At 36.8% G+C, this 16498-nt stretch overlaps 2 protein-coding genes across 5 annotated transcripts; both read left to right on the forward strand.

Annotated features, from left to right (window-relative positions):
• Positions 1–247: 247 nt before the first annotated feature.
• On the forward strand, positions 248–5045 carry LOC103720769 (D-tagatose-1,6-bisphosphate aldolase subunit). Its single transcript, XM_008810641.6, has 5 exons — positions 248–648; positions 2352–2452; positions 3060–3176; positions 3261–3362; positions 4693–5045. The coding sequence occupies exons 1-5, from the start codon at positions 363–365 to the stop codon at positions 4870–4872; spliced, it is 786 nt and encodes a 261-aa protein (XP_008808863.4). The 5' UTR covers positions 248–362; the 3' UTR covers positions 4873–5045.
• Positions 5046–6360: 1315 nt separating this feature from the next.
• On the forward strand, positions 6361–16498 carry SVR1 (pseudouridine synthase family protein). Of its 4 annotated transcripts, none has more exons than XR_606227.5 (11): positions 6364–6970; positions 7055–7134; positions 8458–8558; positions 8707–8776; positions 8952–9045; positions 9158–9206; positions 9809–9959; positions 10841–10897; positions 13737–13792; positions 15758–15956; positions 16064–16498. XR_606227.5 is itself a non-coding variant. In XM_008810639.5 (10 exons), exons 1-10 carry the CDS (start codon positions 6469–6471, stop codon positions 15828–15830), a joined length of 1233 nt encoding a protein of 410 aa, XP_008808861.3. In that variant the 5' UTR covers positions 6361–6468; the 3' UTR covers positions 15831–16498. The 4 variants fall into 4 exon arrangements, 1 of the variants encoding a protein (XP_008808861.3); XR_606225.5 differs by having other exon boundaries at positions 16073–16498; XR_606226.5 differs by having other exon boundaries at positions 16078–16498.

The following is a 16498-nucleotide window of genomic DNA, read 5'->3' on the forward strand; positions in this document are numbered from 1 at the left end:
ATGTACTCATCCGGCTTGGCTTGCATTGCATCCAGCCAAAAGATAGGTAACTTTGGACATTGTACTTGTCTAGAAAAGAAGGGGAAAAAAAAAGCTACAGGACCGGCGTTGCGATCTAGAACGAACAAAACTGCTTTGGAACGCGGGGGTCCGGTCAGCGGACAAACCCACGCCACGTGCCGACGTTTACTTCTCCTTCGTCCCTCGCCTAACGAAACGAGAAGCAAAGAAGGCCGCTATTTATACAGCCACGGAACCTTTACGCCTCCCACCTTTTTTTCCCACCGCCCGTTCCCCTTTCTCTGCCATTTTTTTCCCTTTCTTGTTTTCCCGTAATTTTTTTGGTGTATTTCCTTTGGGGCATGGCGGACTCCTCTGCCCTCTGCTTCTTCTCCTCCTTCCACCCCTTCCACGCCCCCTCTTGCTCCCTCGTGGAATTCTCCTCTCTTCCCAAGCTCTCTTTCCCTTCTTCTTCTTTTTCTTCTTCTTCTTCTTCTTGTTCTTCTCATCCAAGATTCTTGGTTCTCCGTCGCCGATCCGCTTGCCTCGTGCGATCCCGCGCCAAAGATTCCAATGAAGGTGGTTGTTTTGGGGATGATCCCTATGGCCCGTACCCTTGGGAGTCTTCGCAATCATCTGATGGTCCAAGCAAGCCCTCGTCTCTCTCTATTTTTTTTTTTCTTTTAATTCTGATGTGGATTATGGTCTGAATGGCTGTGTCTTGCGAAACTGTTAGGGATTCTTTGGATTGTGGTTTTGGTATGTTCTTGCCTGATAATCGTGTTAAATCTTGCTGGTATGTTGCTCCGGTAATGGCCGTATTTAATAGCTGGAAGTGTTTCGTGATATTTAGTTGGCAAGCGGGTTTTAAGAAAAATTGTTGGAGTTGGGTTGGGCGAAGAGATCAATCCTTTATTTTCTAATAGTTTTTTTTGGCTTATATGTAATATTGCTTAGCTCTAGATCGAGGGTTTTCAGTGCATTTGGTTCCAATCAAGTATATTCTTGCTAATAACATTAATTTTCTGCAATAGCTATGGTTCTAAGTAATATAAATGGATCATGTTCTGCAATTTGAGGTGCATGTGGAAGTAGAGGAACAAAAGAGTTTCTAGGGCAAGTTGAAGAGCATTCTGTTTTGTTTTAATCAAAGTAGTTTTTGCAAAATGAGTTTCAAGAACATTCCTAGATGGCTTAGCGTGAAAAATTGATGGAACATAGGGGAAGTACTTCATTGGATATGGGAAACACTCAAGCAGAAGTTGCTAAAGATTCTACAATTAGGAGATTGGCAAGTGATGTATGTAAGTGCGGAAGGTCATAAGTTGCGGCTTTCTATAATCCGCATGATGCACATGAGAGTTCTAAAAGGCAGAGTGATTGACAGATGTTTGCTGACAAATAAAATGTTGGAGACTAGACTTGTTGTTGTGACATATAAGAAAAAACAGAAAACTGTTAGATGATGAGTGCACTCCTTTTTTTAACGTGCTCCTCTTGTTTCACACTTTGAAATGTTAAGCCCAAAAAAAGATGCATTTACGTAAGAAGCGAGTGCACCTGAAGAGTTCCTTCACAGTCTAACATGCAAATGACCGGCCAATCTGGGGTTAGTTGACTTATGTATTGGTAGAAATGACATTTAAATGACTTATTTTAGGCATTTTTGTTTTCTTCCGGGTCTGTTGAATGCAAACATTCTGGTGAAGTTTGGATTATCTTATAATTTCAATTACATTTATGTATGTATATTTTCTTCTTGCAGCCAGAAAATGAGCTAAACAAATGTGAAAAGGCTGATGTTTGCACTTACTTGCATGTGTTTTCCATCAAAACGTGCATTTCACATACTATGTCAGATTGAAAAGTTCATGTTTGTTTTGCTGTATGTCATTGTTAAGAAACTTTTAGCTAGAAATCTTGATGTGTTATATAGAAATTGATGCATCAGTTACGAGAAGATCTTAGGGAAGGGGAGCTGGAGAAATATATAAAGCAGGAACAATATCCTCAAATCACTTGATAAACTTGTGATCTCGAACTTGGAATCTTCCGTTTCTTTAGTGGCTTCCCGTTGAACTTGCTTTCATCCTTCTTACTGGATTTTGGACTTTGTTTGTCAGATCTTAAAGAAATCTTGGCATCTTAGGCATGTCTGATTTATTATAACTGTGTGTAAGTGCTTCTTTATCTGATAATATGATCAGCTGTTTGCACTATATATTATTATTATCATCTGTCCCAATCCATCTTATAGTAAGTTGTCACTGTAATTGCTTGTGCAGTCTTGAACTATTTGACACTTTCTTTTTTGATTATCAGAGCTTACAATTGTTTCCACATATTTGCAGCCATTCAGTGGGTGCCTGAAGATCGGATCACCCTTTTTACTGCTGAAGGGCTTATTCAGATAGGAGGTTCCCTGGTTCCTCGTCGATTTCCTGCTTCAGATGTAATGAATTTTAGTATTTGAAACATTTTCTTTGGAGCATTCCTTCATTTATTAGTTTATATCTACAGTAAATAGCATTTCCTCTTGATATAAATGGTATGGATAAATTTTCTGGATTCTGACTTAGTGGTTGCAAGTTGTAATAAGGCCAAATTACCATGTTCTTTATGGTTATGTATCCACTCTGATCATTTCTTTTAACTGATCAAATATATAAATTGACAGTATGCTTTCCTATTAGTTGGGCATGACACATATTTTTCTAAAGGTTTTACTGTCGGAGAAAGTTCTATTAGATATAGTTCTATGAAAATAATTTTCTTGGTAATTTCATCGATAGATAATTGATTCACAACAACATGCACATTGTTAAACTACGATATGCATGGTAATCAGAATGACTTGTCCATTCTCACATTTTGGAGTATCAAATTTTTAAGCTTCATACAAAACTGTTCAACGTGCCACATTTTTACCATGTCACACACAAGGGCACACACAGATGCTCACACTTATGGTTCTTTAATCTGTCATAACCCTTCTACATCTATGGAAGAGTGTGGGAGGTTTTGTTTCTGATAATGCATACAATTATGACTTTGTTTAGAAGAGCCAAGGAAAATCAAATGCATCACAAAGATTACAGCGCTATCAGGAGAGTGATTACATGGATCCCAACCAAGGGCTATGTCTTGGTGCACTCTTTGACATCGCAGCAACAAATGTGAGTGGTTTATTCATTTAATATTAGCTAGTTCTTTATTTGTTTTGTTTTAATTCATGAAACAATTGATATCTGTTGTTACAGGGACTTGACATGGGGAGAAGGTTATGCATCTTTGGGTTTTGCCGTTCAATTGAAATGCTAAGTGATGTTGTGGAAGATACAGTGTTAGAGCATGGTGGTGAGGTATGTTGTTTATTGCCTTTCTTTTAATAAAATTCCCAAATATTGAACTATTTTGGCTCAAAATTATGTTATGCTGCATGATGATTATTTTTATTAGTTTCTTACCACATCAGGATAAACATTACAAAAGTTACAGAAAGTTCTTCACCAATCTTGTCGTAGATAGTTGATAAGACATGATGAAATAAATGTGAAAATAATACTGTCGTTATAGTTGAAACATGAGAACTTATTACCATTTTAATATGGGAGAAATGTATGAAAGAAAGAAGAAGGGAAACAAGTTTTCTAAATGCAAAGCATAGCTGGATACTGAAAAATCATTGTGTTAAACTTAGTTACCAAATCTGTGTATAAGTGCTAGTTATAGAGAGCTGGTAGTCAAGGCTGTGCAATTGGTTGCAACATGCCAGCCCCAAAGTTAAGATGTTGGACTTAGTGGAAAGTCTTTGTGCCATATACAACACCCTTTGATTTAACAGCAATGGAGGCAGATGTTCCCATTTTTTATAGATACATATAGGTGCATGCCCCTTTTAAAAGTTTAGGGCCGTAAGAATGTCATGCTTGTAGGCTGCTTTACATTTTTAATCTTCATTGCTGAATAGCCTTATTAGATTTAGTTAATTATGCTGAATAGCCTTATTTGTTTCAGCTGATTCTTTTTTTGCTTATAAGATCCCATCTTTCAACGAGCTTTCTTTCTTTCTTTCTTTCTTTTTTTGGCTTTTTTGTTTATGTATGTTTGTGGGTGTGCACATTGGGGGAAGAGCCCGAGAGAAGGGGGTGGGGTGGGGTGGGGTGGTTGAGCCTTGTGTAATAGTAAGGTTGCTCCATTGTGAAATGGAGGTTATGTGCTCAAAACATGGAAATAGCCTTTCCACATGGGGTGTTAAGGCTGTGTATATTTGACCCTACTTTCTTTTATATTCTTCTAAAGCTTTTGCAATTGGAAATACTTGATTATATCAGGGGCATAGAGTTATGAATGCTGGAGAGATTCAGCATTTGGTGCTGGCCATATTGACGACCCTCATGGGCCATGGTTTTCCCCTCTTTTCAACACTTTCTATGATCCTCGTTTTGTCCAGTGATGGAGGTGTTCTTCATTTATGTTTTTTTCCCTCTTTATGTTTTTTTCCTCTTTATGTTTTTTCATTTATGTTTTTTTCCCTCTTTGCCTGAAAAAGAAACACAAAGTATCAAAATGTCTGTGGTGCACCACACACTCCGTAAAAAGTCATTGTCAGCAACATCAAATAGTAAAATGAAAATTTACAGATCCATTATCCTTTGATTAGTTTTCAAAGATTTATTTTTTTATGTGTAGGTTGTTGCTGCTGAAAAGGCAGCCAGTGGAGGGTTGCAGGAGAAGTTGACCATGACTGTTGCAGTGCCATTGCTTTGGGGTGTTCCTCCTGCATCTGAGACGCTACACTTTGCGGTCAGGAGCGGTGGAGGTATTGTGGAGAAGGTCTATTGGCAGTGGGATTTTTTGGAAAAACCCTAACCATTTGTCCATATTGTATATAATATGTCATTGTAATTTGCTGATTTGGGTCATGGCAACTATTCATTCATTGTCACGTCCGCTTGTATTAGTTACCTGTACAAAATTCCAATTGGAATAACTGCAGATACTCTCTCTATACATCTCAAAAAGAGCTGATTATTTTGTTGCCATTCTTTTCTGAGTACCTTATCAGGGAGTGTATATTGGCTATCCTCCAAGCATTTGAGGGGATACTTGTTCTTAGAAAGAAAGATTTTCGTTCACAGTTGAATTTTTGGTTATGTTGATGAAGGAATATTCAAGTTATTATTGAAATGCTATTGGCTTCGGCGAAAAATTTATGAGATCTGCTAATTGTTGTTTTAGATATTTGAGACATAATTACTTCTATCTATGTTATAAAGAAAAACTAATTTTTGACTTGTTAAGTAATTAAGGTCAAATCAGACTTCAGCCTTTGAATTTAATTTTGTAAATCCTGATAACAAACAAAAAATATGAAACAGAAAAGAAAATTAAGACGCTCGAAGAGGGGCAGATTACTGCAGTAGAACTGCCCGAGAGTGGAATCTTTTACTAGAAGAACTCATACCAGCAGGATTATTATTATTAGATTACAGAGTCAAGCTTGTATCCATCTGACATCGGTCCGTCAAAGCATTTGCATTGGATCCTTAAATATCAGAATTTCATTGTATATCTTGTATCTTGTAGAGTTATATAAAGAAAACATCTCTTGCAAACGTAATCAATGTCAGATATTAATTAAAACATGATCAATGCTAGAGATCAATCTTGACATCCATTGCAAGATGTGGGACTATTTATTAGGCAACGCCTTCCAGAGTTAGTGGTAAAAACTAAAATGACAAAGTCCAAATCAGAAGTTTTTCTAGTCTGAATAGGTTTGTCATTTAACTAAGGATTTTTTGGTTGCTAGTAAATTTTACTAAAATAGATATTCATAAAATATTTTTTTTTTGTAAAATAGGTTTTATAAAAAATAAGAAAATCTATTTTTCATTAAACTTAATTTTCAAATTTTTTGATTTTTAATTTTCGATAAACTACGTTGTGTGGAGAAAAAATCATGCAATCATTTTTATCCAACTCATTCATTTTTAATTTTTTATGTATTTTTTTTATATTAACTTATCAACCAAGTAGCTTTCAAGGGTATAAAAGTGGACTGTGAAGAAAAAAGAAACTATATCGCACAAAGTATTGGATTGCATAAAATTCAACTCTCCTTGGAGGCAAATCTTGGAAAAGGGCATGTTTTATTTATAAGAAAAAATATTTCAAAAACTTTAATAAATAAATAAATATATTTATTACCAAAATAAAAAATAAAAATTCTACTATTAAATATTTTAAGTATCATTCAGTTTAAAAATTCCGTAGACGGATCCTTATTGCTAAGGCGCACCAAGTTGCACATTTCTGATTCTAACCCTGATATTTTTCCTCATTTTTCGCCTGTGTGTGAGGGTGAGAGTATCACGACTGTGTCGCACCCTCGTTTTATCCTCACTTCCCGAGTTCCCCGCAGGGCCACCAAAGTTTTCCCCCGTCCCCTCTCGGACCGCTCCCATGGTGCCCGCGGCAGCGTTCTCCTCCCTCTACCCGCTCCCTTCCCTCATCTCTAAACCTACCGTCCGCCTCCGGACCCTCCGCCGGATCCCCTTCATCCGGGCCGCCTCCTCCTCTCCGATAGAGTTCAACATCTCCTTCGGCGCCGCCGCCCCCAAGGAAGAGTCCGCGGCCGCGGCCCCCAAAACCAGTCTGGTTCCCGACCGCTCCCCGCAGGAGCCCTCCGCCCCGCCTCTTCCCCTTCTCATCCCATGGATCGTCCGCGACGAGAACGGCAACCTCACCCTCCAGTCCTCCCCTCCCGCCGGCTTCCTCCACGCCATGGCCGAAGCCAAGACCGCCAAGAAGGACAAAAAGAAGAAAAATAATAATAAGCCTTCGACAACGTCCGCTACTTCTTCGAATGGCTCGGCACCGAAGTATTCCAAGGCTGCCAGGAGGTTCTACAATGAGAAAATTAGGGAGCCACAGCGGCTTAGTAAAGTTTTGGCCGCTGCTGGAGGTAAAATCCCCTGGTCCGCTTCTCTAATTTATGAAAAAGTTTCAATCTTTTTGCTTATTTTGTCTTCTGTTTATCTCTTTATAGTTGCTTCCAGGCGGAGTTGTGAGGAGCTTATCTTTGAAGGGAAAGTAACTGTTAATGGGTCTGTGTGCACTTCCCCACAGGTACCGCTTGGCATGTTTGGTCAATCTTGACTGTGTCTGTGAACCAAATCCACAATGCTTGTTTAATATCTATTCATGTTATCCATCTGGTAATACTAAATATGCTTTCTAAGTGTTATTTTGCAATGTATTCAGAATTGTAGAATGATTGGTTAAACCTGCAACAACCCAGAACTTTACCCAAAATGGCTAGCCGGAAGGTATTTTTTGGGTTTCTTAGTTCTGTATAAGTACCCAAGATCTTTTTGGCAAATAACTGATGTGGGACTAAACACACGACCACGTGGGTCTTCATATACTCTCTCCGTTCAAGCCGATATTCTCGTTAGGCTAAGAATTCAAATTTATTCAAATCTAATTACAAACACCACGATCGGCTTGTGGTCAATTTCTATAAACCTATGCTGTAGTGCTCCCTGGCCTACATAAGCTATAGGCCGAGTTCGCTCTGATACCATTTGTAATAATCTAGGACCTTACTCAAAATGACTGGGTGGAAGTAATTTTTTGGGTTCCTTAGTCCTATATAAGTATCCAAAATCTTCTCGGCAAATAACCGATGTGGGACTAAACACACGCCCGTACGAGTCCTCACAAAACCATGGTACCATAGTGAAGAAAAGGTCAAACTTTAGCTTTTGACATGGATTTAGTTTCTCTTTGAAGCTTCAGATTTAGAAGATTAAGATGGCTCTTGTGTTAAATTTCATAGTTGTCTTGATCTTATTAACCTATCATATTTGACTGCGGTACCTCACTTTGCTCTAGCTAGTTGAAAATTGAAGTGTTTTTTGCACTTCTTTTGGCAAACATTTACAGAGGTAAGGGTTACAAAATTTTACATCTAATTCAATGATTGGACCACTGGACGGTATACATGCTAGATTGCTTCTGTTTTATCTTTGTTTAGTGAATTGGTCTCCTGATTCAGACATTCATGTGTATACCAGCATGGGCTCTCATGCCTTTTGGTTGTTCATTTTTGCTAGATTGATGTCTTTCATTAATTGATGGTTGAGCATTACATATGAACGTTTTTACCGAATTCTTTCTAATGTTCATCTTGACTTGTGATTTTTCATTTCTTTAATTATGTTGTAAGTGGCATCTGTATCTAGAATCTGCAGTTTGTTTATATTTTTAGGAATGTTCCATGTGAATAAAATGTCACTTTTGAACTTGATACTGAGAGTGTATAAAATCTTGTCTCATGCTTTTACAGTTTAGTGCTACAGAGCTGGCGCTACACCACATTTAAAGATTTTTTTTGGCAGATCCGATTTCTGACAAGTGAAATAACATTTTCTTTTTGGTAATGCATAGACTCGGGTTGATGTTCTCAAGGATTCAATCTATGTTAATGGTAACCGTCTTTCTAAGAAGCTGCCTCCAAAATTATATTTTGCCCTTAACAAGCCAAAAGGGTTGGTGTTCATTCTTTCTATTGTATACTTGATAGTTGTTTCTTTGATCTATGTCCTGTATATGTCATTTTGTTTTTAGTAATATTAGTATTTACCTTCACATGTTTTCTGCAATGGAGCTGTTTGAAGTATAAATGTGTGGATACAGGTATATTTGCTCAAACGGCGAGGAACCAAAATCAGTTGTCTCCTTATTTGATGACTATTTCAGGAGTTGGGTATGTGTAGACTATGGCATTATTCGTACAGTTAAATGAAGTCCATTTATCTACATAATCATGTTCTTAGTACGTTCATGAAGTTTCCATAATGATTCTACCTGTCTTCTTTATTTTTTTCTTGGACACATTTACTGCACCTACTCCTTGTTGACATCTTAGGCTATGTTTCCAGAACAAAACAAATCCAGGAATACCAAAGCCACGATTATTTACTGTGGGCCGCCTTGATGTTGCAACAACTGGCTTGATTATTCTTACGAATGATGGTATGTGTTTTAGTATCACCATCAGCATCATCATTTTATATTGCTTTTCTTCTTTTTTGTAGATAAGGATCTTTAAAAAAAAAAACCGTTCTGCATCTTCTTATCCTATCAGGTGATTTTGCTCAAAGACTTTCTCATCCCTCATCTGAATTGGCAAAAGAGTAAGTTGTTATCTTTCCTTGGCTTCTCTACTTCATTGTATCTCGGTTGTAAATCTATCTTTGCATATCTGCAACTATTTTTTTATATACACATGCATGTGCCACATGTGTGTGCATCTGTTCTTGCATGCAAACAGGTAGGGGCTGTGGGTGTCAGCTGATTCCAAATGCTTATCTCAATAATCATTTGCAGAGTTCATCATCAATGTCCTGTCCAGTGTTACCTGTGGTTGTGGTTGAGTGGGTGCACGTGAGTGGGTCTCTAATGGTCGATTGGCGTGTGGGTGTGTCTGTGGGTCGGAACCCAAATATTCTCAATAGCCATTTAGATAGCTGCATGCCATGTGCAATGCTGCATGTTTAACTTAGTATTTGTTTGATGAATATTGTGGTGTGCCAGATTTGTGAAATGCCACCGGTATCTTACAGATAATCACAGCATCCCCTGTAAACATCAGATGAGATTGTAACATCTATTGATGTCCCATTACGCTTTTTCTTGGTGGACCTTGGGGCATGTGATGCCCATTCATATGTTTGTAGATTCTGCAGACATTTTTTCCTTCTAAACTATATGAAGACCAGAGTTTTGTTTGTTGCAGATATATAGCAACTATAGAGGGGAGAGTTCATAAACGACATCTCTTTGCCATTAGTGAAGGCACCCAAATTGAAGGAGTCCACTGCATACCTGATTTTGTAGAGTTATTGCCAGCACAACCCGATGCATCAAGGCCTAGAATCCGAGTTGTGGTATTTTCACATCTTATACGGAGAAGTGCATTTCTATTCATTTTGTGGACCAGTTTATTGATGATTTCTACTTGAAAATCGTTGGAGCATCCATACATTCTCATGTATGCACTCCTCACTTAGATTTAACCTGTAAAAGGATTGGAAGTGGCCTAGAGCCCTAGCTACATGAGGTTGCACTCTGTGACCTGAATGTTGTATTGCTGCATACAACTTTGATAATAACATGTGCATGTTACTGCTAAAGTGCAAATATGCAAGGTCATTGATTACCTATAGCAAATTTAATAAGATTTTAGTATCCTATTTGTGTCATTGTCAGCTGAGCTAGGCCAAAGTGTTTAGCAAACATAACGAAAGACATTTTGTGGGATGGGAAGATGCAACTCTTGTTAAGTATGTGCGGCAATCTTGAAACTTGATGTGCCAAAAAGAACTGCAACTATAATTCCAACACTGTTTACAAGCATGTTCATATAGGTAAATCCTGCTAAGGATATACAAGACCTTAGGTAGTTACCTTTAAATCTTTTGGCTACCATTAACCTAATGAAAATTGATCCCAGAAGAGCAGTTTTACAAGTGACAAAAGAATTTAATGAAATCTATATAACTAATCATAAACTGACTACAAGTCGTATTTCTTCTGTTCAATGACTAAACATCATCCTGAAGATGCCTTCTTGTACATTCCATGGTTTTTGCCTTAGGTGGCTGAAATAAAGAGGTTCTATTGGTTTCCTACTCTACAACTTTGATTTCATATGATTATTTGCTAACTGCATATCCCTTTTGTTTTGCACAAACTGTTTTCAAATGCATAGAACTGAATAACTTTCTTTTTCCATCAAGGTAGAACTAATATTTTTAGCTTTTGACAGGTTCATGAAGGAAGAAATCATGAAGTACGCGAACTTATAAAGAATGCAGGACTACAGGTTTATCTTTGTTTTATCTGATGCCTTCATAGAACTTGTATTTCAGAACTAATTTAGTATTTCAGTACTAATGTCATCCAGTTTGAATATTCAATCTTCATGTTCAGCATTCTACTACCATGGAAATTATAATATTATATATAAATGAACTATGAAATAATGGTCAAACTTCTACTTAAAATTAATTAGATGGGAGTTGTTCACTTCTCTTGTTTTGTAGTATCATTTTGTTATTTACAACTGTACTTAATAAGGAGATCAAATCCTTTTCGCTATTGTACTTTGATATGAAATTAGATCGATTAAAGTGAGTTTCAAGAATTCAACTTTGGAAATTGCTATTTGCCTTGACATAAGTGCCAAGCTTGACAACAGGTGAGATACCTTTCTGCTTATCTCAAGTTGAAGTCATCATTCTCCATATTTTTTGTTGTCATTTGAAGTTACAGCAAAGCTTCCTTACCAACATGCCAAACACATCACGGAAATGGAATTCCACATATATGGACGTTTCACTCAATTTTATGCCGAACAAAAGATGGGCTATTGTACCTGATTATAGTATTAATTATTTATGCATCGATCATTGCAATACCATAATATATTTTATATTTCTATTTTTTTTAATAGTTGTTACTTTCTAAGTGTTATTAAGAGTCACCCATTTTGTGTGTGCGTGTGCGCTTTTTTTTTCCCCGGGAGACATTTCTCACAAGAAGAAATACCTCATTGAATAAGCTTTTTAATACATCTCATTTTACACGAATCATATTCCGTACTAGGGGGAACAAGAAAATAATTAAAAATTGGTCATGAAGGTAACTATTGTATGGAAAAAGTTAAGATGCATCTGTAACTTTGAATTGCAAAACCTATTTAGTTTTGCTTATATAGCGTATAGAGGATCTAGAATTACCATCAATCTAACGTGAGTTGTGAAGTGGTTATTCAAATATGACCTCCAGTCAAAGTAAAAGGTAGGTTTTAAGAATTTATTAGGCATTGAAGGATCTTCAGTTTTTTTTTCTTGTAGGTCTTATATGTCATGGTATTAATTGTTATGGGTTGAATTAGATCGGATGCCTGAAAGATTCAGTAAATTATTTCAGAAATTCTTTGCATACATTGTTGGTAACACATCAAAATTGTGGAATTATTGTCGTACAATGCTAAGTCCTTGACAGATACCCAAGTAACTTTTTTAGGTACACCAGTGAAATGTGTCTATCCATCTTCTAGACTGTTCTTCCCTTTGTTTTGCTCTGAATTGAAGTTGGTTTCATTATCATCCTGCAAATTGAAGGTCTTCCATAACAATGTGGCATTGCAAGCCAATCCTGGATCGGATTTTCGTGTCAGATTTTGTTTTTTGAACATGAGTGCTCATGGTTCATAGACAGGTTAGCTTCCACCAGGGGTCATGGAAAGATTCCAGCATATGTTGCTGCGTTCCATCAGCATGCATAACAATTCTGTCACAGCAACCATTTTCCTGGTTATAAAGAAGCTCTAGGTCAGGTTAAAATATTGTCATGTTCTTTTCTTCCTTATGGTGAGAGATGAGCAACCTCTCATCTGGCAGTAAGCATGTCTTTTTCTAGTCATGCTGCACTTTTATGGTTAAACATGGAAAAATCAAAATGTAGTATCCACACCTACATATTCATTTTGAACTTAAAAATAGAAAAATAATAACACGGAAATAGCTGATGTAAAACATGGCAGCACGTGATGGAAAAAAGTTAAGCACTCAAAAACTGCAGCAAAAAGAATAAAAAATTTATGTACAAGCCATTGAACAATCTGTTCTGGGCCCTAACATAGCTTTCTACAAAGGGTCTGAGAGCTGGACAACTCAGAGAGCAAATTTGAAAATAAAGCAAAGGCACTTTTAGATTCTCAATATTGGAGACTGACCTTCTTTACATTTCCTGCCGGTTCTTTTGGTCTAGCATAAGTCTGTCATGGTTGTCTGAGCCATTTTAAATCTTAAAAAACTTGGGGTTGGATGAAGCAGTTTGATTTTGTGAAGCCATGCATAGTTAATGGTGGGGTATGGGGGACGGGGATCGGCAGGGTTCATTTGTATTTAGCCCCATACTGGCTTATACTGACCCCATACATCCTGTGTAATGTACTCCACTGCCAGCAAATGCAGATATGCTCCTTGATTTAAATCTTCGGTTAAGAGAATAGTTTACCAACTTGTTTTCTAGTAGTCACCACCCAAAAGAACAATCTTTACTGGTTGCACTTAAATCATCCACCCTCTACAATTTTGCTTTGACATTCATCTTCTCTGAACACTTGCATACTTTAAGCCTCAGATGACATACAAAGAATACAACACCTTCTCTCTCTCTCTCTGTATGTGTGTGTGTCCAAGAAAACCTAATGAGACATCTGAGCAAGAGCTTGTATGCTTACCAAAAGATGCCTCTAGCTCCCCTAGATTTCCTAGAAGTCCAAAATGCTATTTTTGTCTCTGTTAGAAAGCTCTGCACTTTTAGAATTTGTGCATAGAGAACTGCTCCTCTCCCCCCTTGACATTCCATATGTGATCTATTTAAACATGGTTTGACTATATGTGCAAAAATTGATTACATTTTAATGTTAACTACAAGTTCAATATGTGTGGTTATTGTAAAGTACAATTTCGGTGATAGACGTTCTAAAACCTTCTTGATGTAATAGTTTCTGGTTTACCTTGAATGAAGAATTTGGTGGTTGTTGCTTCAAACAATACTATTTTTCATTGCATATTCCTTCATTATATTTTCTGCCTGCTTTGCTTATTGAGCTTAGCAATGTTGGCTAATCTTGTACATTTCTTTGGTAGCTTCATTCGCTGAAGCGTGTACGTGTAGGCGGATTCAAGCTACCATCGGATCTTGGGTAATCTTACTTGCTGCTATCTTATATATATACACATATATTATGTATATATTATATATCATATACATTTATGGTTTCTTTTCTCGTACAAATACCTTAACAACTTTTTGTTTGCCTTCTATATTCTCCTGTTTATTGTAGCCATTATTATTGGCCATTGCTATTTTTATTTTCTTATATGAATTCAAATGGGAAACCTGGGATATTTATGGATGCTATATGACTAGGAAATTATACTGTCTATTTCATACTAGTTGACATTTAATCAGCATTCAACTGGATGTGTATGGGACTTTGCTTTACTAATCTTATATTCCTATACTGTGTTAAAAAGGACATCCCAATGCATGTGGGGTCTAGGGAGGGTCATATGTATCTAGCGTTACTCTTGCTTGCAGAGAGGTTGTTTCCATATTTCGAACTCGTGACATACATGTCATAATGGATCAACCTTACCCTTGCCCCAAGGCCCGTCTTCTATATTCCTGTACTATATTAAGAGAATTATAAATGAAATAATATTTGAATGAAAACTTCATTCCTCTTTGTATGCTGCCCTGCACTCTTTTGGAGTATATGATTGACAATTATTCAGGTCCATAGGAAAGCCTAAGAATGCATAAAATGCTACATTTTTTTTTTTGCCTATGTACATCTAAATTAATCCCTTAACTTTTCAAGTGAGTGCTAAAGTCAATTAAATTTTAATTAATTCATCTCTTTGACGTACATGACTCAGAAAATTCAAAGGTAATTATGTGATCTTTTTGACCTGCATGACCCATAAAATTCAAAGGGAGCATTTTTTCTGTAGTTCTATCAGATTTATCCTTAAACTCGTCCATTTCATTGCAGGTATCTCATACTTGAATCTTTGAGGTTGGCTTAGAACTGAACAACATAGATTGACCTATAGATGATCAGGAAAGCAAATTGACTCCTTTAAACTATTAGTGCTTATTATTTTTTAAAAAAAGAATGGGAAACTGTAGGTACTGAGACATTCAGTAAGCCTAGAAATTACTTAGTTTTACAATCTCTACTTTGTGGACAATTGTACATTGGAAGTATAAAATTATCCAATTCCTATGCAATTTATTGATGTCCGAGATTTTTTTTTTTTTAATTTTTATGATTGGCTTCCAAACTGATGCCATTTTGGTATGCTAGTGTCAAGTGCCTAAGGAAACTTTGGCAACATAGGTACTAAGTATGAGACCTGGAAGACTAGTTGACTATAGAGGAAACTTACATAGATGCTATGCTTAAATTCATGCAACCTGGGAGTTATCCTTGAAGATCTCCCTCAATTCAAACTCCAAAGTTTGGAAGAGGAATGTTTGGTGCACATTATATAGGCCAAATAACAAAATTTAACAAATTAACAATAAGAAAACTGGAAGAAATTATCTAGCCTTTGTATTAGGAGTATGGTTGGTGAATGTCATGTTTTCAGCTCATCTTTTCAAATGATGTCCAATACTTGTGTTGGAAAATATGACTAATGAGAAAATAAAAAAAATGCTCATGTCTCTTTGGTCAACATGAATATTGTTATGCACCAATGAACTATTTATCTTTGGGGGCTGGAATCCTTTTACATCTGAAAGCGTAACTCATGTTTTCTTATCTGTTCCAGTGTTAGCTTTTGCTTTCATGGTGGCTTCCTTGCTTTCCCTGGTCTTCAAATATAGATCTAGGGGATTACTTCCTAAATTTTTTTTATGTTTGAGCATGATCTATCCCCACAGGTACCTGAATTTTTCCTAAATGTATTTCATCTCAAGTTCCTCACACATTTGTTATAGCATTATTGGCTACGCATGTATACAGTCCCAGATTATAATGAACAGTTACATGGCGAAATCATTTTTGGTGTTTCCTATTTCATGCATCTCTAGTTGCAGTATTAGATAATGGATAAAAGCTTTATGTTGTAAAGTTCTTATGTTATTTTTGTCTCAGGCTCGGCAAGTATGTCGAACTTGAACAAGCTGACATCAAGTTGTTGGAAGGGAATGCTCAAAAGAGTACTTGAGTAATACGTCATTGGGTCAGATTCCATACCAAGCTGGAACATTTCATCAGAACAAGAGTGACCCAGCATTTCATATCCACTAGTTGTTGTTCATCAAAATTCCAGGCATCATTAGATAAATCCTCTGTACGTCCCATGAAATGTGGAATCATTTTATCTTGCTTCTGAAATCTGCACTTCTTTGAAGCTCATGAAGATGAGGATTATTAACTAATGGACTACTGATCATGTAGCTTCCTCAGTGCAGGGCGTCATCTGCACTGCCATGCAAAGTAGAATCATAGCTGTTCGGTGATATAGTTGAAATATTAAGGCGTACTTTGGTTTGGCTCAAGTCCTAGTACTTCTCATTCCCTTTTTCATGTGAAGAGAAGGTTTCCAGGTTTCATGCTTGAGTTTGGTCAACTACAGGAAGATGAGAAATGAGGTTAGAGAGGGAAACAGCTCCAGTTGCAGATATCATCATTTCCACAGATGAAACCAATTAAAAGAGAAAATTGGTCTTTAATTAGTCAGTGCGCACAACTATTGTAATGAGCTGTGCTATTGCACCAAGGAGAGAGGAAAAAAAAAGAGTATGTACTATGTTCAGTGTGGGCAGATTATGAAGCAAATTTATGTTCATTTCTTTCGATATATTAATACGTTTATGTTCATTTCTTTCTATA

Source organism: Phoenix dactylifera, chromosome 3, assembly GCF_051530095.1.
Source record: "Phoenix dactylifera cultivar Ajwa chromosome 3, Ajwa_hap1_PhDact_Kaust_v1.1, whole genome shotgun sequence".
Classification (NCBI taxonomy): Eukaryota; Viridiplantae; Streptophyta; class Magnoliopsida; order Arecales; family Arecaceae; genus Phoenix; species Phoenix dactylifera.